We start from the raw sequence: 24,195 nt of genomic DNA, 5'->3' as shown, positions 1-24,195 counted from the left end.
ATGACCATTCTTAAGGCTGTGGCAGGCAGGAAAATATGGCAACAAAAGGATGGCTTCACACCAGAGCCAACAGTCATGGTTCAGCATATTCAAAGCCAACGGCGTTGGACAGCTGTGTGAAGTGTGGAATGACCATAGCCAGCGAATGCATCTCGGCTTTTGGAGACTTGTATCATCCTCAGTGTTTTAAGTGCCATGTAAGCTTTTTACATCATTGTTAATCACTTCTGCTTTTTAACGAATTGATTTATCAGGACTGCCACAGACCCATATATCGCGAATTCTTCCCGGTCCAAGAGCGAAACGGCCCAGTTCCTCTCTGCGAAAACGACCTCTTCCGACGTTTAGATATGCTATGCAGCGAATGTGGTGGTGCCTTGCGAGATTTATATATCAGTGCCGTTGGGCGCAAATACCACATGGATCATTTCACCTGTCACTCCTGTCAGCATGTCATCGGCCCTGGGGATAATTACTACATACATCGAGGAAAGGCATATTGCAAGAACGACTACATGGCGAAATATGCAGACCGCTGTTATGGTTGCGGAATGGCTATTATGGATCAGTATATAAAGGTTTATATGCCGACAAAGCGAGTCTGGCATGAACGCTGTTATAAGACTCATAAACGTCACAACCCGGGATCGTCGCTGGACCACATTCCCGTCATGGAAGAACAGGATGACGAATCTGCCTGTCATAGAATGGAGAGCATCCTAAATAACTTTGAGTCAACGGTTACGTCGTGTATAAGCGATAATCTCGAGCACCTCGAATCCGGTTCCCATGAGAAGATATCGGAGGGCATCCTAACTTTGATAATTGCGCTCGGAGTTCTCTTTGCCTCAATTGACATTGTGGACGATATCAGAAGAAAGGCTGGAAAAACCAGTAAGTGTGTATACACCAATTTCAGCCACTGCAAGATGATTAACCGTATTAGTCCTTTCCGACAGCCCCGAGATAGACCTGCTGCGGGCGAAGCTGACAGACTTGATGACCGTGTCTCTGTCTAAAAGCCACCAGCCAAGGACCATTTCAAGCCACCTGAAGGAGATATATGCGGCAAGCTCAGGTTTATCCTATTTTATGAAAAAGGTCATCAAGATTCTCGGGGAAGGCGCTGCTGATGTTGATCTATCAGCTGTCCCCGAATATCTCAACTCTCTCGACAAATTCCCAAATGACCTTCCACCAACAATGAGCTTCACAGAAACAGAGCTTAACAGGGGTGATGTAGAACTGTGCCACGTCTGCAACAGGCCAATCAGCGCTGAATGCGTCAGCTGGGATGGGTATCTACGGCGCCAACACTTAACATGCAAAGGCTCATGTGTTCACTGCGACACTTGCGAAACTCCGCAGAATACGAATTTAGTATTAATCAGTCCGCCTGGCGACAGCTATGCGCTGTGCTGCACCAGCTGTCAGAGTGTGGACATACTAGGCAGCCGTTCCACCGATTCAAGCTCTGTGAAGTCATGTAAATATATTACAAAACTACAGCAATATGTCTTCCTTCTCAGAGCCCAATTCGAACAATTGCGATACCCGGAAGATGTCTGTTATAATTATACCCAGACGACGATGGCCACAGAAACCACGGTAACGGCGGTAACATCCACAACAACCACAACGACGATGACGGCCCTTTTTGAGAGGTCGCATAAACAACTCGACAAGGGCATATTCGGACGGCTCTCGACCAACAGCCATCGGACCGTCTCAGAGCAGCCCGTAGCAAACAACCCCATCGATCGAACGGCTTCGGACACATTTGCGCTTGGCACGATGATTGGCAGCTCTTACCAGGGTTTGAAGAAAGGCTTCTTTAGTAGATCAAAAGCTCGGTGACACGCTTAGCCGACGAACAAGGGCATAAACCTAGATAAAAGCGTCTGAAGGGCAAATGTCTGGAATCGTGACACCTTTGTTGGCTTTTGATTCGTTCACCGAATCAAATGTGTGGGAACATGTTGCAGGTGTGGCGAATTTTCATATGATATCTTAATCGAGTGCAACCTTGATTTCAATCTATATTTGAGTAGCTTTGAGGATCTATAGCCTGGAGTTGTGGCGCACGGACGCAGTTTTGCAGAATTCAAAGGTTTCCAATTTTAAAGTAATAAAATTCGACGGCGTTTGTTTCTCTGGATGTTTTCGGCCATGAAAGACCTTACGTCGCGTGAATCTGTGGTTTTTCCTTTATTCTGTAAGCCAGCTTATTTCGAATAATAATTAACCAGGGCTAATTCAAATTATTACAGATGCTGTTCTTCCTGGCCTCAAAGGAAATGCCAGTTGGGCTTTTTTTTAAGACCCGGGAAAATATTATAGTGCTGCACTTCATGTGGCCAAGACATCTCACGCGTCGGCTAGAAATACAAAGACAAACAACAGTGGCTTTTGGGGTGCTATCATAGTATAAGCCATTAGCCAACGATAAGTTCTGATCTCTTCGTGCCAAAAACGAGCCAAGAGGAAAAGTGAAAGAGCAACGGTTCCATTTCTCTCATGGCGCGGGCCGTACCTAGCCTGCCAAACGCCGCAAACATCGTGGCGCTCTATCGTCTTCAAATTCGGGCGTGCCCTCCAGCAATGCGAAGAAGCTCTAGATGGAAGAGCTGTTGAACTCCATGGAGTCAATCTATATCCCCGGCGCTTGAGGAGCAGCAAGGACACACTGGCGCCTGTTTGCGGTGAACTTGTTTCGTTGTTCATGAGTATGCGTCTCAATGCGGAATGCGAAGACGAGGGAATATCTCAAACTCCTCTCACAGGCCATGCCTATAAAGTTGAGTGGAGGATCCCTTCTGGCTGGTGAATTGTCGGAAGATGCACTCCGGGCCCCTTCATCTTTCACGCCCGTTATATGTCCCTTGCCGTCGACTCTGTGCCATTCTCCTAGTTACCTCTTTGGATCACTGAATGATTGATAGAACGGCACGATGCTATCTGGACTAGGACTAGTTCTTGCGTTGGGTGCGCAGAGTGTCTTGGGCATTGGACATTCTGCATGGAAGCTGAGGCATATGGACCAATTAGTCACGTTTGGTAATAGTTATACAGACGAGTCGAGGCTCCTGTATTTTGTTCTGAATCAGGAGGCTCCTCCCATTGGGTGGATAGCGCCAGAGGTAAATACTACTTCTTACATTACCTTTTGTTTCTCGATTGTTTGTCTGCCCTAAGAAAGTTTGACTTTTTTGGCTTTAATCCTTTATAACGATGTGCTGGGTTGGCCATTTCAGGCCAAAATAAGATTGCTTTTGTTCAACTTATTGAAAGTTGCCCCAGCCAAAAATGTCGAGATGTCCGTTCTTGATGAGCACATTCTCTTTTTCTTTATCTGCTTCATAAAGACAACCAATGACTTATCAGTCGTGTCTGCGATAAAAATAGAACGACGTTACCTCCAGCGGTGGCCGCATTTGGGCTCGTTATGTGAGCGATTATACAGGTGCAGAGCTCTACAACTACGCGGTCAGTGGGGCAACGTGCTCTAACTGCATCACGCCACGGTACTTTGGCCCCATCAACGGCATCTTCCCTTCCGTTGACCAATACGAAATCCCTACTTTTCTTGCCGATGCGAACTATCGAGATCCGCAAACAGGACAACCAGTCTTAACTCTCACCCGGAGCAATACTGTATATGCCATTTGGATTGGCACAAATGACCTAGGCAACGGGGCGTTCATAGATGATGCGCAAGTGGCTGGCAAGACACTCCTGGATTACGTCGAGTGCATTTTCCGTTCAATCGAACGGCTCTATGAATTCCACCACATTGGAGCTTCAGCTGAATGTGCCGCCATTGGATTTGTTGCCACTGTATGCTTTGCCGGAGATGGGTGGGGTGGAGACATCCACGTTCTGGCCGGATAAGCCAGCGAATAGTACTGAAGTTTCATGTCGGATGAAACAAACTGTTGTGGCTGTGAATGAGATTATAAGGCTGAAGATGGAGGGTTCGATGCGGCATCGGTATAAGGGGGCGAGTGTTGCTCTCTTTGATACTCATTCATTGGTACGTCCATTTCTTTCTCAGGAAGAATATCTCCTGAAAAACTCCTCCAGCCCGTATCTGCACCATCACCAATCATAGTTTGAGCGTATTGCCGCAACTCTCACTTACAAATTAATCACCCAACTAGCTTACGAATATCTATGGTCACCCAGCCCAATACTTCAATGGAACCGAACCGCCCAACGTGCAGTCCTGGGTGAAGCAATGCGATGCCCAAGGACAGAATTGCGTAGAACAGCCCAGCCGAGACTCTTATATGTGGTATGATGCCATACATCCCTCGGAGCAAACGGATAGAATCATTGCGCAGCACTTTGTCCAGGTTGTTAAAGGGTTGAGCCCATATACCCATTACTTTGAGTGAGAAGCCAACGAGAATCGCGAGAGAACTAATTTTAAGAATGACAGCAGCAACAGAGTGTTTTTTCATTTTCATTTTCCATTTCATTTTTATTTTATTTTATTTTATTTTTTGAGGCATTGATATATGTATATAATTTTGAGTAGGATCAACTCGAAGGGCACGGGTTCAGCAGAGACACTGATGCGATTTATTCATAATTCAATAGCAATTCACAAGGAGATATTGGGATTGACAAAGCCAATCCATATCGTGCAAAGCTCCCAATTTCGCAATGTAGGACTCGGCTCATAGGAGGCATTAATTTCGGGATCTCCTTTAGCTAGCTCAACCAAATAGCCGGAAGTCAAAAATTTCTTGGATCAAAATTTAGGTTCTTATCAATCTCCCGCATTTTCTGCTTCAAAGATCCGAAACAAAATCTTCCAGCCCGCTTTTCCTCCCCTCTCTTCCACCACCGTTTCCCTTTGTTCCCTAGTAGGTTTCAATATTATCCTTAGTATTTAGAAAACCATGCCTCCCTCCAGGATCGACGGGGTCAAACTTCCCGCGTCCGCGGATTTCCACGGTATGTCACTTACCTATCCCACCACCAGAAACCATATATCGGGAAGCACATTCATTCCACAAAAGATCGAATCATGACAACGATCCAATGGGATAAATAAAACAGTACATCTGCGGGATGGTGATATGATGGAGCTTGTCGTCCCCACCATCAGACAAGGAGGGGTCAACACAGTCTATGTCATGGTAAGGTAATCTCTCTTCCCCCGTTTCCTACAAGAAAATTGACCCATGTTACGCAACATACTAAATAAATTTCTATACAAAGCCCAATCTCGTCCCTCCAATAACCACCGTCGCGCAAGCTCTCTCCTACAAAAAACGCCTCCAAGCGCTCGAGCCCCGCGTCACTTACCTAATGTCGCTCTACCTCCACCCCTCAATCACACCCGAAACCATAATCGAAGCTAAGAAGAATGGCATAATCGGCGTAAAATCTTACCCGGCAGGCGTAACCACAAATTCCGACTCAGGCGTCATCGACTACGCTGCCTTCTACCCTGTATTTGCCGAGATGGAGCGTCAGCACCTAATTCTGAACTTACATGGCGAATGCCCCTCTCACGGGGACATCACCGTCATGTCCGCCGAAGAACGCTTCCTTCCCACACTATTAGACCTACATTCACGCTTTCCACGCCTCCGCATTGTTGTAGAGCACCTGAGCACTGCCGCAGCGGTCGAAACCGTAAAGAAATGCGGTCCTACCGTCGTGGGTACCATCACGGCGCATCATCTGTCGCTTATCGTAGATAATGCGCTGGGCGACCCGTTCTGCTTCTGCAAGCCTGTGGCAAAGCTGGTGGCGGATCGGGATGCGTTGTTGAAGGCAGCGACGTCGGGGAATAAGAAGTTCTTTTTTGGCTCAGATAGTGCACCGCATCCTGCGGCATCTAAGAGGGGTGGGGATAAGATTGCCGCGGGAGTGTTTACGCAGCCCTATGCGACGCAGTATGTGCTAGATGCGCTTGAACAAGGGTGTGAGAGGGGGTCATTGAAGGAGGCGGACATTTCTAAGGACATATTAGAAGGGTTTCTGGGGAAGTTTGGAAGGGAATTTTATGAAGTTCCCCAGGAAGAGAAGGAATTTTTTAAGTTGTCCAAGGAGAAAGGGAAAATTTTGGACTTGTTAAAATCGGAGAAGACGGATGTGGTTCCATTCAGAAAGGGCGAAGTTACCTGGAGTCTCTCTTGGGAGTGAACTGCAGATTACAAATAAAAGCAAGAAAGAATACGGAATTCGGCCCTTGCGGGCGCCTACGGGATGTAAAGTTGTCGTTTTGAGTATACGAATTTTCAGCGACAGACCACTGACCCTCCTTCGTGAGTTCGAAAACTTCGTTGAATCGAAATTGTAGTCGCCTTCTACCTTTCCATTTCTGACATCAATACCCAACGCCAATGTGAACGGACATTGTACGAGCTCCACTGATTTACAGTGGTATACCCTAATGTTTCAACTTTCCGATCATTCTCAACCGTGCAGCAAGCTAAAGCAGGGGTATCAAAGTGGAAGGGAACAGAAAAAGTATGATTAGAAAGAACAACGTAGATCTCATTGAAGCAGTAAACCATCATATGGTGTATTGGTATTCGCTATAAAAAAAACATTCTCGCGAATAAAAGAGTCAAAAAATAAAATCAAATCAAAATTCCATAACACCAAAGACATATCAAACATATCTAATCCAGTCAAGGATAAATCATTCCATTCAAAGGCTTGTGGCGACACGAATGTGAACAGGAAGAATGGTGCATTGTATTCTGTCCTCCGGTACTCCCCACAGGAAACCAGCTTTCGCTCCCCTCCACGATTTTGATAGTTAGTCGTCTCAAGGATGCGCATCCCGTACGCTCCGCCATCTAACCACATTGGTGGCAGACTCGACACTATTATCACTAACGTACGATCGACGACCATCCATGCTCAGCCGTTGAGCGCTTGTAGTCGTACTCGTTGTTCCGGTTGTAGATGTGCTGGTGTATGAATGACGAAAGACATTTTTGTTTTTGGTTTCACTTCCTGGAGAGGCGATGCTGACAGGTGTGGAGGTGACAGTACGCATGAGGTCCGCATCGAAGGTGACGCCAACATCTAGAGCTGCGATGAGGGCTGCCTGAAGCATTTTGTTCTGCCGTTCGAGGAAGGCGATGCGGGCTTCGCATTGTGGGTGCATAGGGATTTCTTGTGACCGGGGCCGTGTCGATGGTGGTTGTGGGGATGAGGTTGTGTGAGTGTTGTTGCTGGCGCTGGCGCCGGCGCCAGCGCCGGTTCTGTTGCTGTAGGTATTGGTATTGCTGAAATGTTGCAGACTTGGGCTATATGGACGTGAGCTATCCCGAGGGAAGCACTCGCGGAGGGGGGACTGTGATACTGGGGCATTGTTCGGGCGGGGTTCGGACCGATTTTCTTTATAGAAGAATGTGTTTTGGCGGTTCTTGTTTGTCGGACTTGGGTTGGCTCTCAGGTGAGGACAGGAGACGCAATTTCCACAATTTGGTGAAATGCCAGTATGCGCTTCGTCGGACATTGGGGGAGGTAGCGGGGTCAGAGGACGAGGGTCGAATGCTATTGCGATCTCTTCTCGTGGGCCGTCACGCTGGGAGCTGAATGTGTGCTGCTCTAGATTGGTAGCATGCTTTTGCTTAGAGATATCGTTACCTGAACGAGCGCTTCTACTCGACCAGCTGTTATTGCTATCACTTCTATGTGTACTTCCGCTTGAACTTGCAGACAAGCGTGCGTCGAATTTGTGGGCGAGTGCTGCGTCCAGCGATATGGTAGACAGTGACTGGAGGGTAGGTTGATTCGGGTTTAACACTATCTTATTAGATGAGGATCGCAGCGACGGCACTGGTGGGTCCGCAGGCAAGGGAATACTCGGAGGAGCGCCTGGAGCATCGTTTCGGTAGACTTTTGGGGGGGTAGTTGGCATATCCGTCGGTTTACCACGCGCTTTCTTGGGTTGAGTTTGCAGCTCCCAATCGCGCCGAATTTCCTGTGATGTACTGCCCTCCGAAGGAATACATTGCTGGTGATCTTTCTTGAGGCTCTCACGGGCAAGACACATATCACGCATTCGTAAAACAAAGACTCTCTCGGCTCGACTCATTTTGTCCAGTGGCTTTGTTGTGTCCATCTTTGATGGGTCAGGTATTCCCAAGCAGCGTAGCTTTTTCGACTCAAGAGATCCCCTTGGACTTAAGCTTCGTCCAGCATTCCCTCCAGTGCATTGGTTCTCTCCGGGGGCAGTGAGAATATAGTGATCTTGAAGATTTGTAGTCTTGGCTTGTGCAGGCGGGTACTGAGAGTTATCCGTAATTTGTGGGAATGGAGTAGAAACGACAGCCTTCAGATTTGCCATATCCGGCGATGTCTCTCGATGCGGTGGTGAAGCTAATGGCGAGCCTCTCGACACAGATCTTCGATATCCCTTGCTTTTTTCCGTCCCAATGTGGTTTGGTGTTGAGGTTGGCACAGTATGCAATGGATGTATTTGTTCTACTGACGACATCGAAGCTGCAAAGTGTGACGCATGGGGGAAACGGGCAGGACGGGGAAACAGGGAAATCCACGACTGGGTATCCGAGGAGCTATGAGGGAGCAGTGGACTTTTTGAGTGAGAGCTCCGGCGTCGATGATCGGTGAACGCAGTGAAGAGGGATGCGTTCCGGCAAGCTCCCTTGCTAGAACTCCTGGGAGGCAGACACTGAAGATTGATGTGAGTCGTGTCAGGGGGCGGACAAGTCAGCGGCTTCTTTGCCTTCGTACCTTTCGATGCAGTCAGCTCTGGTGTTAAGTCGGGAGGAACTCGTGGAAGTTGTGGAGCTGGACTCGTGTTATTCGAGGCAGGGAAGCAATTCCTGGCCTGAAGAGGTGAAGGGTGAGCTCTGATGCTTGGTGAACCAGACGCTGTGGTTTTCTCCGTACAGGCATGCTGTTGCAATGGGCGTTGGTTCTGACAATGTGTGTCGTTGGACTTATGATTATTCCTATTATAATTTTCTGGGAGGTTCGTAACGCCGCTATCCCCAGTAGCTGCGATGCGGCCCTCCCACGTAGTTGGCGTGGTGCCCTTAGTCCCGGAGTCACTCAGCGCTAGAGAGCTTGGTTCCTCGCCTAAGTTATTTAAACCCGCTGCAAGTGCGGCAGCTGTGAAATCTTTGAGCCTTTCGACGCCATTGAGATTATCGAGGGCTTTCTCTGGCTGCCAAAAAACGTCTTCCAATGACCGCGGCTCCTGTGAGCAGGGGCTCGCAACCGGGCTCTGCCCGTTGCAGCTCTTATAATTGACTGCTTCAGCTTGCTTGTTCTCAAGTGGCAGAGAGGGCAGCTTGCCCACTCCAGGATATAAAAAGTCTCGGTTCTCGCACTCGACCACCTTGGAGTTCTTTCTGTTCCGCGTCCCAGACACCATCCATTTGCGCCGTTGCGGGCTGCCAACTTGGTCGTCATGACGAACTGTTTCATTGCGCTGCGATTCGGAATCACCTTTCCATGGCCTCCTCCGCTTCGTTGTTGACATCGAATTCCATATCCTTGATCTGGGCTTCTCTGTCTGGCCATGAGGGTCGTCACTGTCAACGACTTCATGTTTGCTCCGTGGCTTGGGTTCGTTGTTGTCGTTCAATCGTAGTCGCTTGTTCCCAGAGGCCACTAACTTCACAACTATCTGGAATGGGGCTGAACGGTGCATTGGTTCATGCTGGCCGTCAAGGAGCTTCAATAATTCGAGGGTATTCCCGCAATTGGCCAGTTTACTTGCTGCCGTTGATGATGGTGGGCTGCATTTGCTCAATTCGTCCTGGCTAATATTTCCACCAGCATTCTGGATAAGCCTGCCCCGGCTGAGAGGTCGTTTATCAAGTAGAGAGCCTGATAATCTCATGTCCACCTCCATCATCTCGTTTTCTGACCGCCCCATCGACTCTGTAAGGCTGGGTACACCCGACCGTGCAAAATTGCCGTCTGGACGCTGCATCTTATGCGAGCCGCCAGCCAGACGAACATCTATGGGGTAGATCGCGGCGGAATGAGGTATTTGGGATTTCGCTTGTCATACAAAATCAGCCAGGTGACCTCCCTATTTGATAAAGAGGGTCAGTTTGTTATATGATCTCTATAGAGCGGATAGCGCGCACAACAGGAAACTGGACGTAAAGCTGTCTGTACCATGCATATATACATCATATGCTGTGGGATAGTAATTCCGCATGAACGGAATCTTGCATTTCAACAACAAATGCTTTCATTGACGGTTTTAGAAAGCCATGAACACAAAATAGATCAAAAAGCAACATACCACAAGCAGGAGAAGTGCAAATGGGGTCAAAATATAGGCTGGAATGACAAGTAGAGAGACCTTTTTCGTACTTCAAACAGCGCGGGCAATTGATGCGACTGGATACTCAAACTACAGGACGTGATTCAAAGTAGAGAAAACTAGCACTTTCATCTATCCCCAAGCTCTCTTTTCGGATTGGAAAGTATTTGAAGGGACAATAAGCGCTTCAGGCAATGGGAGTACCCCCGCGCTGTGGAAAGAATGCGGAAAAAAGTTCACAAAACAAACGACAACCCTTTTAAGCGGTCCAGCGATGTGGAGCCATAATACAATAGTTATCCTTGAGATAAAGCTCACTGATCCGGCCGGGATATCTGGAGAATTATATGCGCAAGCTGCGGGCATGATCGCCCGGTCTCGAAAATCATCTCTCCTGTTCATCACGCCCAATTCCAAGGCAGGGGCGGACAAGAGCAAAGGGGCGCATAGGAAAAGAAAAAGAAACTTATCAACTTGATAAGGACAAACATGGACAAATAGAGCTTCAAAAACAAGAATCCGCGAGTCAAAATTCATTCCAAAATCCTCGACAATCATCCTGAGATCTCGATCTGATGATCTTCCGCTGGCATCGTCAAGCCAACCCCAATCCCCGCATTAGAGCCGCTTGGTTACGCAGAGACTCCACGAACCACTGCCAGCGCAAACCCTTAGCCCCGTTGATTCCTGACCCACGGAGCTGGTTCGAGGCCAACTTGGCCAAGCGAACAAGAGCTCGGCCTTGAGACGATCGACTTCGTGAACCTTGCAACGAAACGACCAAAGCGCATATCTCTTGCGTCGATGCTGCCGAACAACCCCAATCGCAGGCTGGACCGACAAGGAAGTTGTGCCGTGGCTTGGTGTCGTCAACCAACTTTCTGCGCGCGTTGAGCTGCCAAAAGGAAATATAGCACTAGCCGAAGCTTCTTATCAGAATCCAAAACGAATAGAACAGGGCAAGAAAAACCGCATTGAAGCCATCGGATCGAGCTGGCTGTGAAAACATCTCCCAAATATTCAAATCAAGGTCGATGAAAATATATCAAGGAAAATATTTCACCTCTCACATTCCAACAAGATAAGTTCCCCGCCTCGCCAGCAACCACTAGTATCAACGGAATTTTCAGTCGTAGAGTGCACGCCGTTCCATCCAACAAGATTATTCCGACACTGTGTGGCAAAGGAAGATGTCGTTGTAAAGGTGCGTCTGGCCAAACAAATGGGTAAAATGATAGAATAACCTGACAGCCCATTTCACTGCATGCACAGGACCTACGCAGAGATGCTCTTTTTGTCCTCGTTGGTCTTTAGTGGACCCTGCTGTGTGAACGTGCAGTCCGGGATTGTGATTCGAACTTGCGGGTTTCAAATCGAGCAGGACAAGCCGTTTAGCCGTTGTGCGGTGTGCAAATCAATATTTTTACTCCTATTCTTGTCTACATGTCAATGTCTTGTGGTTGCAGGCTGTGCATTATCCATGAACATTTTGTTGCTTAACTTCTGAAACTACGGGATGTGATCGAGTTCTACTCCGTATTTTGATCTGCTTCTTGAAGAATCTCAGAGAATATACGCAGCGTAGATAATTAGGATGAACGCCTCGAACGTCGATCAATATGGCAAGCAAGCAGTGGAACAACAGCCAACCAACCACTCCATTGATCAGAAACCGTATATCAGATATCTTACTTCACCAACGGGAAAATTTCACAATTTTCAACTCAAAGACATAAATATACAATATTTTAATTCTTCCCAGCAAGCAGATGTCACCGAGAAGAAAGCTCCTGCAGCATCACATCCGGTTCAATCCTTGTGTATGGATATTAATGAATATTAGGCATTGTCGTCATATTCGAGAACGACCCATAAAGTTCGCCCTGCACCCCTTTGTTGCTGTCAACCGTTTCTTGCAAACGGAACCCGCGTTGTCCAATTTTGATAGGCCGTTTCGAGGAAGTCAGTGCACCATGGATGGTCTCGGGCTGGCCTGTGGAGACCTTCTCAGACCTCGATCTGGAACCTCAACGACAAATACAGAGGCTCTGTAATATCACCAAACGTCAATGGTGCAGCAATACCCATTCATTCCCGACGGCAAACCGTTCTCGCAACTATGCAAGCACGCACTTGTCATCAAGCACGCCACTATCCAATCACGCCGTGCAAATCAAAGGGAGTCTAAGGAGACATGAGCAATTCCCCTAATTTCGGGATTGAGAATTTCGTCTTCCTTCCCACTCATTCGGTTTATTGACCTGTCGATGTTTCGTTTTTAATGAATAATGCACGTCTACCAATTGAACCGATTATTCCTTCTCTCTCACGTATTGGGAAATGAAACATCTATTTATCCACATCTCCTACCTTATATCTAAAGATTATTCAGCTGAGTTTTAGAAACAGCATGAGATATAGCAGAGCAGACTTCAGGCGTGAATTTGATTTTACGGCTCACTTCAACTTCACTTTCTCATAACAATATGAAATGACCAAGTACACACGAATAAACAAGATAACCACTCATGGTTTCAGTCAGAAATCTAATCTGCCTGCCATGATCTGTCAACTGGCGTAACTAATTGTTGCCCTTTCTGGGTAATCATACGTTTACTTCTTCCCCACGGCTCACACAAGCTGGAGAACATCGGCCCCATTCTGCCATTATCCTACCGGACAGACGGCTAGTTAGTTATAAACAGAACTGAACATCAATAGAAATATGCCTCTTCCTGCTACCACCTGTCTTAGACTAGGAGCGCCTTCCCGCTTCTGTCGCCTTCGGCCCGCATTCCCCTACCATTGACCGCCTTAGCTGACTTTGATACATCGCCATCGCTAGCTTGTATCGAAGAAGCAGCTACGGGGGACGAGTTTCTGTCATTCTGTCCCCTTATACGCAGTTCGATGCACCTGTGATAAAAGCGAAATCAACACCTTTACACCGTTTGTGATCTACGATACATTCCGAAGCAGATGCCAGCTATAGGAAGACGACTCTCTCCTTTTTCTCATGCACTAGAACCTGTGATGGGAAAAGAGATACCCCGCTCTCAGCTAGTCAGTATTTCAACTGTGGAATATGCGGAAGTAGATTGTGGGTGTCAGAGCCGTAGGCTTCGATGGATATATCCTATATCCTGTTCAGAATTACATTCCATATCCCCCCATGCTTGCTCCAGTACATGGTATGGTAACACATACATGGTACGATGGACGAAGGCAGATTTGACGGATATCCACACGTTGAAGTGACTGACCATCTGCAATCTGGTGCTCTGTTAACGGGTTGGTACTCTGTTAATTTTTTTAATTTTTTTTTAATTTTTTTTTATACATCAGACATATCTTCAGTGCATGTATACCCACCCACACCGACAGCTAAGAAGGGTAGATATGCACCCGTATGCATACCCAGCATGTGAGCTTGATTCTTAATATGCTCTCGAGCATAGATTTCAATGATCAATTCATTTATTCATTACCCCATCCTCGACCTAGAGTGTAATCAGTTTGGCATAGAATTTTGACACCGACACTCGTGTGGGATTTCCGGAAACTGGAATAGCCTTAACGGCTCTGGAACCTCGAGTAGAGTAAGTCATATTTATGAAAACATGTTACCCATTGATTCGTGTACATATCATGAACACGCTGGCCAGTTTCCAAGTAACACCTCAGTGGCGGTGACGGATATTGACAAGTCTACGGCCAATTCAAGGTCAATCCCAAGAGCGGAGCGAGCACCAAAAAAAAAAAAAAAAAAAAAAAAAAAAAAAAAAAAAAAAACCAAAAAATTCATCTGACACGAATGTTACGATGTGCCTGATTGTCCCCGTGGCTAAATGAACGTTTCATCAAAAACAATAAATGCCAGATGATGTACAGATAGATATCCAACATTGTCGGTGTGTTGAGAACAGAGAACCATCCATGCCCTCAAAAAATGGTTCAACAGAAACGGCGGAGATGCAGCGACTGCGCAGAAACGTGGAAACCATGACACATAAAAATAATAACAAAAATAGTCTACCAAACGCCGCCTGGATGCTTTCTTCGTCTCGCTTCTTTGCTCATTTGTCTTTTCCTGAATCATGAATTAGGGGGAAGTGGAACAAACATGCCTTTACCGTCAAAAAAATAAAACAAAATGAGAAAAAACTACGACAAAAACATAAAAGAAACGTCATAAAATGGCATAAAGAAGTAAAGAAAATAATAAAAAAAAATAATGCTACAAGATCTATGCGCTCCAATGTGCATTCACAACCATGCACGCAGAAGCGAAACCGAGCTGCAGTTCCTCAAGAAACGGGCGAAAGGGAAGAAATAGAAATACAAAGTCTTGAGACAAAAAACAAGAAGCAAAAGGGCATAATTCTATCTTCTTTTCGGTTGAATAAATATGTTGGTTGGCTTCTTCTTTCTCATGGGTGGTGGGCCTCTGTTTTCACCATTTGGACGTGGACGAGGATTACTAGGACGTGACGTAGGAAGTGGTTGGAGCCCGCTCTGTTTCGAGGATTGCTGTTATTACGACACTACTTCCATCACGAGGAGAGGATGGGAGAGAAAAATTTGCCTGAACTTACATTTGTCGTCTGCTTCTCCTGTTCAGTCCCCGAACGAGCGTGTGAAAGTTGTTGACCTTTGGAGGCTATTGGCTGATGTCCCTGTTCAGATTTAGACGGTATCACCAGGTCCTTGAAACAAAAATTTATTAGTTAATTAAAATATACATGGGATTTTCCTTCGAAAATGATTCGAGCAAAGCCTTACGCTGGTAGGAGGAGCAACGATATGGGGGTCTAATTTCTTTCCCCGTGGGCCCTTTGGGGCATTCATAGGCGCCGCAAACTGAGCGTTAAACTGGGCATTTGGTTTTCGAACTTTCAAGTTTGGGCGCGAGCTAGGAAGATCTGTTTCCATCCGCTTTCGTTTGCCCGAATTTCCCTGATCAGCATTTGGCGAGTCCTGCAAGTCCTGTCCTTGATGAAGTATTCCTGCGGATGACGGTGCATTCGAGGCGACTTTTGACGGCACCTGGATAACTGGCACTTTTGGATCGTGGTCGCCAAGTTGTTTTTGCCGCTGTCGCTCGATATTTGCTTTTTGAACTTGCGCATGGTGATGTTCGTCGCGGGCGATTTTATCCTTCTCCTGTTTGGAGAGGACAGCTGTTGATGTGCATTGGCGTGCTGAGTGACCAAAGGCGCCGCACCGGAGACAGCGTTCTGCCTTACAATTACGCTTAGAGTGTGAAACATCTCCACATCGCCAGCAGGCGCCGTGGCTGGCCATTTTGGCCTCCGCGTTATCGCAATTTGTCGTCATGTGCTCGTAGCTCCCGCAAAATCCACACATGGCTAAGTCGTTCAAACCGAATTTGCCACCTGAAGGCCCTTCAGGACCAGTTGAAGGCACTAGTGTAGGACTATGGCCCGGTGTGTCCCTGGAGGATGCAGGATGGGTACTGGAAACACGACCTGTTGATAGAGCCGACGACGGACGGCTACTTCCATTCCAGCCTGGAGTCATAGATCCATTTCTTGATAGTGGCGAGTTCTTCTCGCTCGGAGCGTCAATCATCTGCACATCTTTCAGCTCCATATCTAGGCTGATTTGCGGCCTCTGCAAGAGTTTCAGGATATCCCCCTGGGTATACAGGTTTCTCGACTGAGCGTCGGTAATCAGCCCGTTCCAGAATTCGCCTTGGACGAGTGACTGTGAATTCCCAAGCACCCAAAGTGATGATTTTGCACGAGTCAGCCCAACGTTCATCCGGCGGATATCAGCCAAGAAACCGATCCCACGATTGGATGCTCGCACACAAGAGAAAATTATAACTTCACACTCTCGTCCCTGAAATGCGTCTGTGGTGTTAAACTCGACTGTGGTAAAAATTGAATTCCCGTACTTGTTCGCAAACTGATTTTTCATTTCTCTAAGTTGACCTTTGTACGGGGTGATAATTCCGATCTTGCCCTTAAAGTCGTAAGTCATATAATCAATAGTCAACCGTTCGTAGAGTTTCATCGCCACGCGGAGTTCTGCTAAATTAACCAATGAATGGCCCTTTGGAGCGCTTGAATGGAGTCCTTGCACGTCGAAAAAACGATAAGGGCCCAGAAGTTCGCTACTATGCCACGGCCGAACTCGCAATTTAGCCATATCTGGCCCATCTTTAAGTCGACCATCGTAAAATGCGGCGCTTGGGAAACGGCTGATTTCTGGGTGCATTCGGTATTGGGTATCGAGGAGATGGACATCTTTGGGGTGATTGGCTTGCATTCTGACGAACAAGCTCTGTTCGTATTGGAAGCGCGACGCAACTTTTGAGAGAACCGTTGGCGGTAGTTGTTTAGGATCACCAACAAGGATACATTTGGAACAACCGTACTTGAGAGGGATAAGAGCGCTAAGCTCAATAGACTGTGCTGCCTCATCGATGACGACCGTTTCAAACTCGATGCTCAGTGACTGAAACATTTCGTGACCGCTTCCGCTCAAAGTTGCACATATGACATGCGACCCGTTAATGATCTCCTGCTGAACCTTTTTTCTCGCCAGGTCAGCATTACGGGCAGCTGCCTGGTTACTATCCCTGGCATTATCAATGGCCTGACTAAGTTGCGCTTTCTTCCGCTTCAACAGATCAAATTCCCGCTCCAGCTCAGACGGAACATGTTGTCCCTTTGCACGACACTGATCAAGTCTTTCGCGAATTTCGTTGAACTGGGTGCAAGCTCCCTTATGTTCCGAATAGTAAGTTTGGAGGTCCTTCTCACTGCCATTTTTGCGACCATTTTGCCCAAGCTTTGCATTTACAAGTTCATCCAAAGTTACATCCATGACATTCGAGTTAATCGCATCACTTCGACCGAGACGGACAACGGAGATATTATGCTTTTGTCCACTCGACGTGATGACCCCTTCCTTGAACCTCATCACCAACTCATCAACAGCTGCATTGCTTGGTGCGCAAACAAGAAGTTTCCCGGAGGTCGTAGCTCGTGTCGCTGGTCTGAAGTCGCCCGATGACCCGGGTCGGGTGATCTTTTGCTCAGCAAAGACAGGGGTCAAAATGGCACCCACCAAGGCGACAATGGTTTTGGTTTTGCCCGAACCCGGAGGGCTGGGAATAACAATTAGCATTACGAAAGTTAACAAATGTAAGGGATCATTTTACGCATACCCCTGAATCAATGTGAATGCGTCATTATCCATCGCCGACCTAACAGCTTTTGCCTGTGCAGGGTTGACTTTGTAAGTATCAATGATGGGCTTAAGAGACTCCAGCGAATAGTTCAATATGGGTGATGGCTTGGCTTTGATGATTTCCTCGCTCAGATCGTAGTACTTCAGCGCCATCAAGGCTCCGTATTCTCGCTCCACGGGAGTTAAAGACGCGACCCGGACAGCATGTAGTGAAGCTCCTGGTAAAATTGAGGACATGAGTGGGTTCGAAGGATTTATGCGGTAGGAAATTTCCATCATCCCTTTCTTTTTAACTGACCGGAAAATTCTTGCGAGACAATGTGGCGCCTTTTCATCAGAGCTTGGATTGTTCGACTTAGATAGCAGAACGAGATCGGATTCCGCCAATCCCAAATCCTTAGCCTCCGTAGGTTGCATGAAGGTGATAACCTCAACAAAGGCATCCACAGACATGCGATTTGAAACCTTGATTTCGAAGGCCTTGAAACCACCTTCTTCTTTCGCTGACTGGAAGCTTTGCCATGATTCTAATATCAACAGGGGTTCGAAAGTTTTTTGGTAATCCGCCGCATCAGCAAACGTATTTGAAACAAGGCTATAGTCTGTACGGCCAGAATTCGGAGGAAGGTCACCATTCGCGAAGAATTCCCAGCTCAGCAAGGTCCTGTGGAGCAGTGATAGGTCTGGCGAGAGCCTCGCTCGCATATCTTTAGCAGACCGCACAAGTTTAACTTTCCTAACAGGACCACGTTGGCTTATTAGCTTTCTCCTGCTTTCCTCATATGCCTTCACTGCATCTGGCTTAGATGTGGCCTTTCGTCCGGGAGCGTCTCCATCATCACCATCACTATCCTCACTATCCGCATCCGAATCGGAGTCGGAGACCATCATGCTCTCAACAGGTCCACGTTCATCAATGTTAACATTAATTCCTTGCAAACCAGAGCCCTGATTGGCAGTTTGAGATGGGATCTTCTTTTTCAATCGAGCTAGCTCAGCCAAATCACGTCGTTTTTTTTCTTCTTTCTCCCGTTCTCGTTTCTCACGGAAGGATAGGACATTCGTGACGTGTTTGATGGGTCGAGGAGCACTTTTAGACGGAATGACAGACTTCTCCGGACGTTTTTGAGCAGCGATGCGTGCTTTGTTGAGTTCAACAGATCCAGAGAGTTGCATAAGCACTTCGTCCGGGATGTCGTCAAATTCATCTTCATCACTTCCAGATATCTTAGAGGGGCTTGAAACACCTGTAAGATCGATTGGCTTTGCATATGAGGTGATGGTAGTCTGCTTCTTTTTCTTTTGGACAGTGGTATTCTGCACTGTTACGAATGGCTTTTTATAGTATGATTCGAGAGCTCTCACAAGCTCAGCCTTTTCCTGCGCAGTTAATATGGTTTTGATGAGAGAAGTTCGAGCCACATCCTCAATATACTTCAAAGTATCTCCAGCAAGGGTTACGTCTAATTCTCCCATACGCCGGAGAAGCTTCGCAACAAGGCCTACTAATGTGGTTGCTAAATAATCATCTTTCAAACGAAGCCATCTGACCATCGAGTCCAATGTCACCGCAGGGGCTTTGACCAGGTTTTCCTTTGCTGATTGGGACTCGGACGGATCAAATTCGGAAATACTGCTCGCAAAGATAGTGAATTGGTTGAAAAGAAGATCCGCAAACTGGATAGTATCGCGACAAAATTCTAGCATAACCATCCTATCATTTCCCATCAAATGCCAGGTCTCCGTTTGCTGGAATATAGTGGAGAGAGCTTGCCATTGATACTCCCATAATCTCTGAAGGGAAAAGGCCTCCACGCGATCAACAAGTTTTCGTGTTCTAAGGATGCCAGTTTCAGAGTCGCAAAGAACATCTATAATATCAGTCCCAGTTTTTAGCATCCGAGGGGCAGATGCAAAAGTCTTCATGTTGGATATTCGTCGGAATGAGAAGCTGAATCCGTACATCGTCGTCGCACAGAAGGACTGTAGAAGGTGAGATATTGCCTCCTTGCGGCCAGATTGACCACTAATAGTTTTGATAAGATCTACTGCAGCTTGATAGGTATTTAGATCGGCGGAGAAAAGGGCCGAAATCAACGAGCCATTCGTGTCGTGGCTCTTAAATAAATTATCCAAATGTTCCGGCTTAAAGTCAGCTAGCCTTTCAAGGATCTGACAAGCAAGGTGTGTCAAGTGTCCGTAGATGACGTTGAAATGCGTTTTCTCCTTGCTATTCTCGCCTTTGGTGGAGAATTTCTCTAATCCAACAAGGGGCAAAATACCCATGAGAGCAGCGTTGGAAAGCCCAAGATTATCCTCATGCAGATGCTGGACAACAGCATCCCAAATCTTAGCAGAGTACGTGCTCACGCCATGTGCCATAGGTTTCCGACGAAGAATAACCTCGTAGTCAGACTTCAAGGACTGACATTCTAGAGCAAGGGCGTTTCGAATTACATCCACGCATAGGCCGGAGATAACCTTTTTACTTCCTTCGATTGGAAATTCAGGAGGTTCCATGAAATAGCCGATATTATCACTTGTAACTTCAAGAGTGTCAGATAGAACAACCCTAGCAACGGAACCTCTTGTTGACTCGTTATCCGTGAAGGTCCGCAATGTAGAAACGAGGGTGGACAGTCCGCTTCGAAAGCAAATATATCTCGAAATTGCTGGAAAGCGTGAGTCCTGCAGCCTGGTGAGAAGTTGGAAAACAAGTACTCTGCATGCTTGAGGCTGGTGTGTGCCTTGAAGAGAAGCCATGAACGGCTCGATCCATGACAACATATCCCGCAAAGGTGAAGGTTTCTCAAAGGAACTATCATCGCGCGACTCAAGTAGAAACGCATCGAACTGGGGGTTATAAAAGATCTGTTCAATGATAGCCTGCGGGGAAATGGTTTGCATGGCGTCCCAGAAATCACTTGGCGCTTTCTCGAGAAAAATTTGAACGGTGTTCAATAGTGAGCGTAAACCTAGCGTTGGGACAGCAAGGTGGTCAACTGATAATCGACAAGGGTCAATTTCTAAAGCTCTAAGGTTGTGAGTGATTTGTTCTTTATCTAGCCGTTGTACAATAGCATGGATGCCCTCCCACAGCCTCCGGACTAGATCCGGTTGAACAGGAGGGCAAGACGCCTTGCGAAGAGCTGCAAGTAGCGGCTCCTTGACTGCCCAGTCGAACTCTGGCGTGGTTGGGGGTGCTTTCATTCTTCCCCATGAAGTGAACGCCCACCGGCGGCGTTGATCATTCGCATCAAAAAGAAACTGAGTGGTTGCGGGTATATATTCGGGCATCTTCAATGTCCGGTTGCTTTGCACCAAGGTAAACGGTTCGTCAAAATGGGCCCGGAGTATGTCGTCCTCGTTCAGCATCGCCTTTGAGCTCATGGCTTCGAAAATCGATAACAAGGCTGCACGATCCAAGACCGAAAGACTTCGCTGTTGGGGTGCAACAGTCTTCAATATCTCCGTCGCCCGATCCAAGTTCTTCACAATCCGCTTAATATCCTGTTCATCAATGATTCTGCCAAACTTCTCGACCTCTAACTCATCGTAGTTCTCGCCCAACATATCCATCAGCCACACCTTTCCCTTATAATATTCCTTAATGCACAAGTCGCATTTCTCCAGGTCGTGCTCGAGTCGCCTCCATATCCATTCCTGCTGGATCTCGACTTCATCGCCGCTGAACGCAAGAAGACGCATGGAGGATAGGAATTTCTGTCTTCGCGAGGTGGCTTCGGATATACGATTGAGATTCTCGACATTGGGTTTCACATCTGGGTCGGTCGGGTCAAGGGAATGGATATGCTCATCATTGTACAGTCCCATGTCATCATCGTTTTGGCGGGGACAGAGCATATGTAGCTGTTCTGGGAGGGCTTTCAATTCCCTATTGGGACCCACAGGTGCATCATCGGTTAGCAATATGACAGGTAGCTTCGCAGATGTAACGGGACCCATAGCAGAAGATATATATCAAAAGGAAAAAGATCCACAGTTCTGTCAATGTACAAAGTAACGCCAAAAATGAATTGCTAGTAAAACTCACTCGAGAACGTCCATCAGCTCCGCCATGGTTTCAAGCTACCTACCCCGCAGGTATGACGGGATTCGCTCAATAAAATGAAAAGAGTATAAGGGAAATCATAGAATCGGATCCGTCGTAAAGAATTCACAAGCAGTGAGAGATGTCCCGTACCACTCCGCTGTTCATGCATTCTCCATCATGGCTCCCGTAGAGAGTGGTCGCTGCACTCGCTGAGAACATCAAGATTCGGCTAGTCCCCGTTTGATAACGTTGTCCGCCCTTTTTATTAAAGTCCACAAAGGCACAGTCCGCTGATTGTGGAGAACGAGTGAAGAAAAGAAAGAGACTCTATTACTATATTTCGAGTGGAGTTTTTTTTTTTTTTTTTTGACGCGGAAGGCAGCTGTTGAAGGGAAAAGCGAAGTTGACTATGCGACTGGTGTGCTGATTTCATTAGAGCACTTCACCACTTCTTGGAGCACTAAATCACATGATATAGCAAAGCTTCCAAGGTTAGAAACACCAATCAAGAGAATACAACTTCAATCTCATACACTTAGACATAGCTGTTTGATACCATGATAGTATTTAGAATAATGAATATAAATCAACTTGCTTTAGCAGCTTTAGCAGTTCAAAATTGTGAACTCAGTCAATTAGAAGCTGTCAGACTATATAATACTTCTAAATTGAGAAGGACAGATATGTATTATTTCTATTTACTCTAGTCATACAGAGCCGGTGCACGGCACATAGACAAAACCTACACCTATGTGCAGTGTGCTAGTCCAGAGTTTGTAGAATTGTTAGGCCACTGGGGCAAAAGAGCTCGATCACCACCGGCGCCATGCTCTTTGTTTCTCCTTCTTTTATCATCTGTTGTTTGTCATGACGAAGCGCTTGCAGTCTTTATTCAATGTTCGAGGGCAGCCAACCAATTTATGGCATCTATTTGCTACTCCGCCATATCCTACCAATTTACTCTCTGGGAGAAACGTCGCCACTACCCGTCGTAGAATGGACTCTATTACTCCCTACGCATCCCCCAAAACATATGCTCCAGTTGAATATATGCCCCTTGAGGATATAGAAAAGCCTGGGCGTTATCGTCCCGGAGGATATCACCCCATAGCTATTGGGGACCATCTTAGTGGCCGTTACGATGTCGTTCATAAGCTTGGCTTTGGTGCGTACTCGACAACTTGGTTGGCAAGGGATAGGAATACGGAAAAGTATGTAGCCGTCAAGATTGCAATTGCCGAAGCAGATATGCAAGAGAGTACAATCCTCAACAACCTGGCACACTTGGAACCAAGGGGTGAGAGACATCCTGGACAAGCTCTAATCCCTCGAGTATTGGATACGTTTTCCCTTGATGGGCCTAATGGAAGGCACAGATGCCTTGTTGCGGAGCCTGGTATGATGACTATAGCTGAGGCGAAAGATGCATCCTATACCAGACTTTCCAAATTGCCAGTCGCGAAGGCCATTATGGCCCAAGTCATACAAGCTGTCGCTTTCCTACATCACCAAGGGGTAGTTCATGCCGGTATGTATACTTGTTATTGGACTTTATTTATCTGGCCGGCTCTATAGGCGTTCCTTGTTAACGGGATTCGTTGCAGACCTCCATACGGGGAACATAATGTTTCGCTTTCCAAACAGCATAGACGAGCTATCCCCTGGAGAATTATACCAAAAATACGGTCAGCCTAACATCGAGCCATTTGTGCGCCTTGATGGCAAGCCACTCTCCGACGGCGTTCCTACTCACGGTGTTGTGCCCATTTGGCTAGGGAAAGAAAGCGAGCTTGTGACCCTCTCTGAAGCCAAAATTTTTATCAATGACTTTGGAGAGTCATTTCTGCCATCTATTACTCAACGTAACTATTCTAATACACCCGGCATCCTTGCTCCCCCGGAGACCTACTTTTTGCTCCATGAACCGTTGTCATTTCCCTCTGATGTATGGACTCTCGCATGTACTCTCTGGGATATCATTGGACAAAGGCCGCTGTTCGAGGGTTTTGATCCGTCCAGCGACTGGATGATAAAGGAGCACGTGGACGCACTTGGCAAGTTGCCGTGCGATTGGTGGCATCGGTGGGACGCACGAGGGAGATGGTTTACGGAAGAGGCCAAGAGAACGTCCGAGAGAGCAGGCAGATCATTGGTTAACCGCTTCGTTGATTCTATACAGGAGCCACGGCGCGAAAGCGCAATGGAGGATGTTGGGGAAGCCGAGACGCATGCCCTACTTACTATGTTAAGGGGAATGCTGGCCTTTAGGCCGAATGAAAGGCTTACTTCTACAGAAGTCATGGAGTCTGAATGGATGCTGAGATGGGCTCTGCCAGAACTCGGAAAAGTAGCTGCATAATGTCTTGGCAACTTGATGTTGTTTCGCATAGCAATTTACAAGACGCTGACGGCAAATTGACAATCTCATATGGAGCCGCTTAAAGGTGATTGATGAGTGGCGCGGGTACAGTCAAGTTGCATACCATAGTCAGCTAGGCCCACAGGCACGGCTTCACACACGCAAGGACCGTTAAGCCTAGTAAAAGTAGGAACAATCCTATCGACCCTATTGACGCTATCTACAAGGCTTGTGAGTATGTCAACAGGAATAGGATAGTTAACCAGAGCTCCGGCA

The 24,195-nt window shown here is 47.0% G+C and overlaps 8 protein-coding genes across 8 annotated transcripts; 4 read left to right on the top strand and 4 right to left on the bottom strand.

The window, feature by feature from the left end:
* Positions 1–35: 35 nt before the first annotated feature.
* HCBG_05667 (leupaxin) lies at positions 36–1,857 on the top strand (the record flags this gene model as incomplete). The annotated part of the gene is made up of 3 exons (XM_045432716.1): positions 36–197; positions 255–894; positions 947–1,857. The coding sequence occupies 3 exons, from the start codon at positions 36–38 to the stop codon at positions 1,855–1,857; spliced, it is 1,713 nt and encodes a 570-aa protein (XP_045286832.1).
* A 1,094-nt stretch (positions 1,858–2,951) lies between these two features.
* Positions 2,952–3,891, top strand: HCBG_05666 (GDSL Lipase/Acylhydrolase; the record flags this gene model as incomplete). The annotated part of the gene is made up of 2 exons (XM_045432715.1): positions 2,952–3,140; positions 3,406–3,891. 2 exons carry the CDS (start codon positions 2,952–2,954, stop codon positions 3,889–3,891), a joined length of 675 nt encoding a protein of 224 aa, XP_045286831.1.
* Positions 3,892–4,148: 257 nt separating this feature from the next.
* HCBG_05665 (uncharacterized protein) lies at positions 4,149–4,463 on the bottom strand (the record flags this gene model as incomplete). The annotated part of the gene is made up of 1 exon (XM_045432714.1): positions 4,149–4,463. The coding sequence occupies one exon, from the start codon at positions 4,461–4,463 to the stop codon at positions 4,149–4,151; it is 315 nt and encodes a 104-aa protein (XP_045286830.1).
* A 364-nt stretch (positions 4,464–4,827) lies between these two features.
* Positions 4,828–6,328, top strand: HCBG_05664 (dihydroorotase; the record flags this gene model as incomplete). Its single annotated transcript, XM_045432713.1, has 3 exons — positions 4,828–4,962; positions 5,068–5,147; positions 5,230–6,328. The coding sequence occupies 3 exons, from the start codon at positions 4,908–4,910 to the stop codon at positions 6,160–6,162; spliced, it is 1,068 nt and encodes a 355-aa protein (XP_045286829.1).
* A 345-nt stretch (positions 6,329–6,673) lies between these two features.
* On the bottom strand, positions 6,674–9,943 carry HCBG_05663 (uncharacterized protein; the record flags this gene model as incomplete). The annotated part of the gene is made up of 2 exons (XM_045432712.1): positions 6,674–6,767; positions 6,870–9,943. The coding sequence occupies 2 exons, from the start codon at positions 9,941–9,943 to the stop codon at positions 6,674–6,676; spliced, it is 3,168 nt and encodes a 1,055-aa protein (XP_045286828.1).
* A 3,092-nt stretch (positions 9,944–13,035) lies between these two features.
* On the bottom strand, positions 13,036–13,634 carry HCBG_05662 (uncharacterized protein; the record flags this gene model as incomplete). Its single annotated transcript, XM_045432711.1, has 4 exons — positions 13,036–13,201; positions 13,363–13,421; positions 13,493–13,585; positions 13,626–13,634. The coding sequence occupies 4 exons, from the start codon at positions 13,632–13,634 to the stop codon at positions 13,036–13,038; spliced, it is 327 nt and encodes a 108-aa protein (XP_045286827.1).
* A 1,204-nt stretch (positions 13,635–14,838) lies between these two features.
* HCBG_05661 (DEAD-box type RNA helicase) lies at positions 14,839–21,586 on the bottom strand (the record flags this gene model as incomplete). The annotated part of the gene is made up of 4 exons (XM_045432710.1): positions 14,839–14,991; positions 15,068–17,423; positions 17,484–21,401; positions 21,561–21,586. The coding sequence occupies 4 exons, from the start codon at positions 21,584–21,586 to the stop codon at positions 14,839–14,841; spliced, it is 6,453 nt and encodes a 2,150-aa protein (XP_045286826.1).
* Positions 21,587–22,427: 841 nt separating this feature from the next.
* Positions 22,428–23,919, top strand: HCBG_05660 (protein kinase; the record flags this gene model as incomplete). The annotated part of the gene is made up of 2 exons (XM_045432709.1): positions 22,428–23,088; positions 23,165–23,919. The coding sequence occupies 2 exons, from the start codon at positions 22,428–22,430 to the stop codon at positions 23,917–23,919; spliced, it is 1,416 nt and encodes a 471-aa protein (XP_045286825.1).
* Between the last annotated feature and the right edge of the window lie 276 nt (positions 23,920–24,195).

This window comes from Histoplasma capsulatum (assembly GCF_000150115.1).
Source record: "Histoplasma capsulatum G186AR genomic scaffold supercont2.7, whole genome shotgun sequence".
Taxonomy (NCBI): Eukaryota; Fungi; Ascomycota; class Eurotiomycetes; order Onygenales; family Ajellomycetaceae; genus Histoplasma; species Histoplasma capsulatum.
The sequence above is the reverse complement of the archived record's forward strand: the minus strand, read 5'-3'. Positions and strand labels throughout refer to the sequence as shown.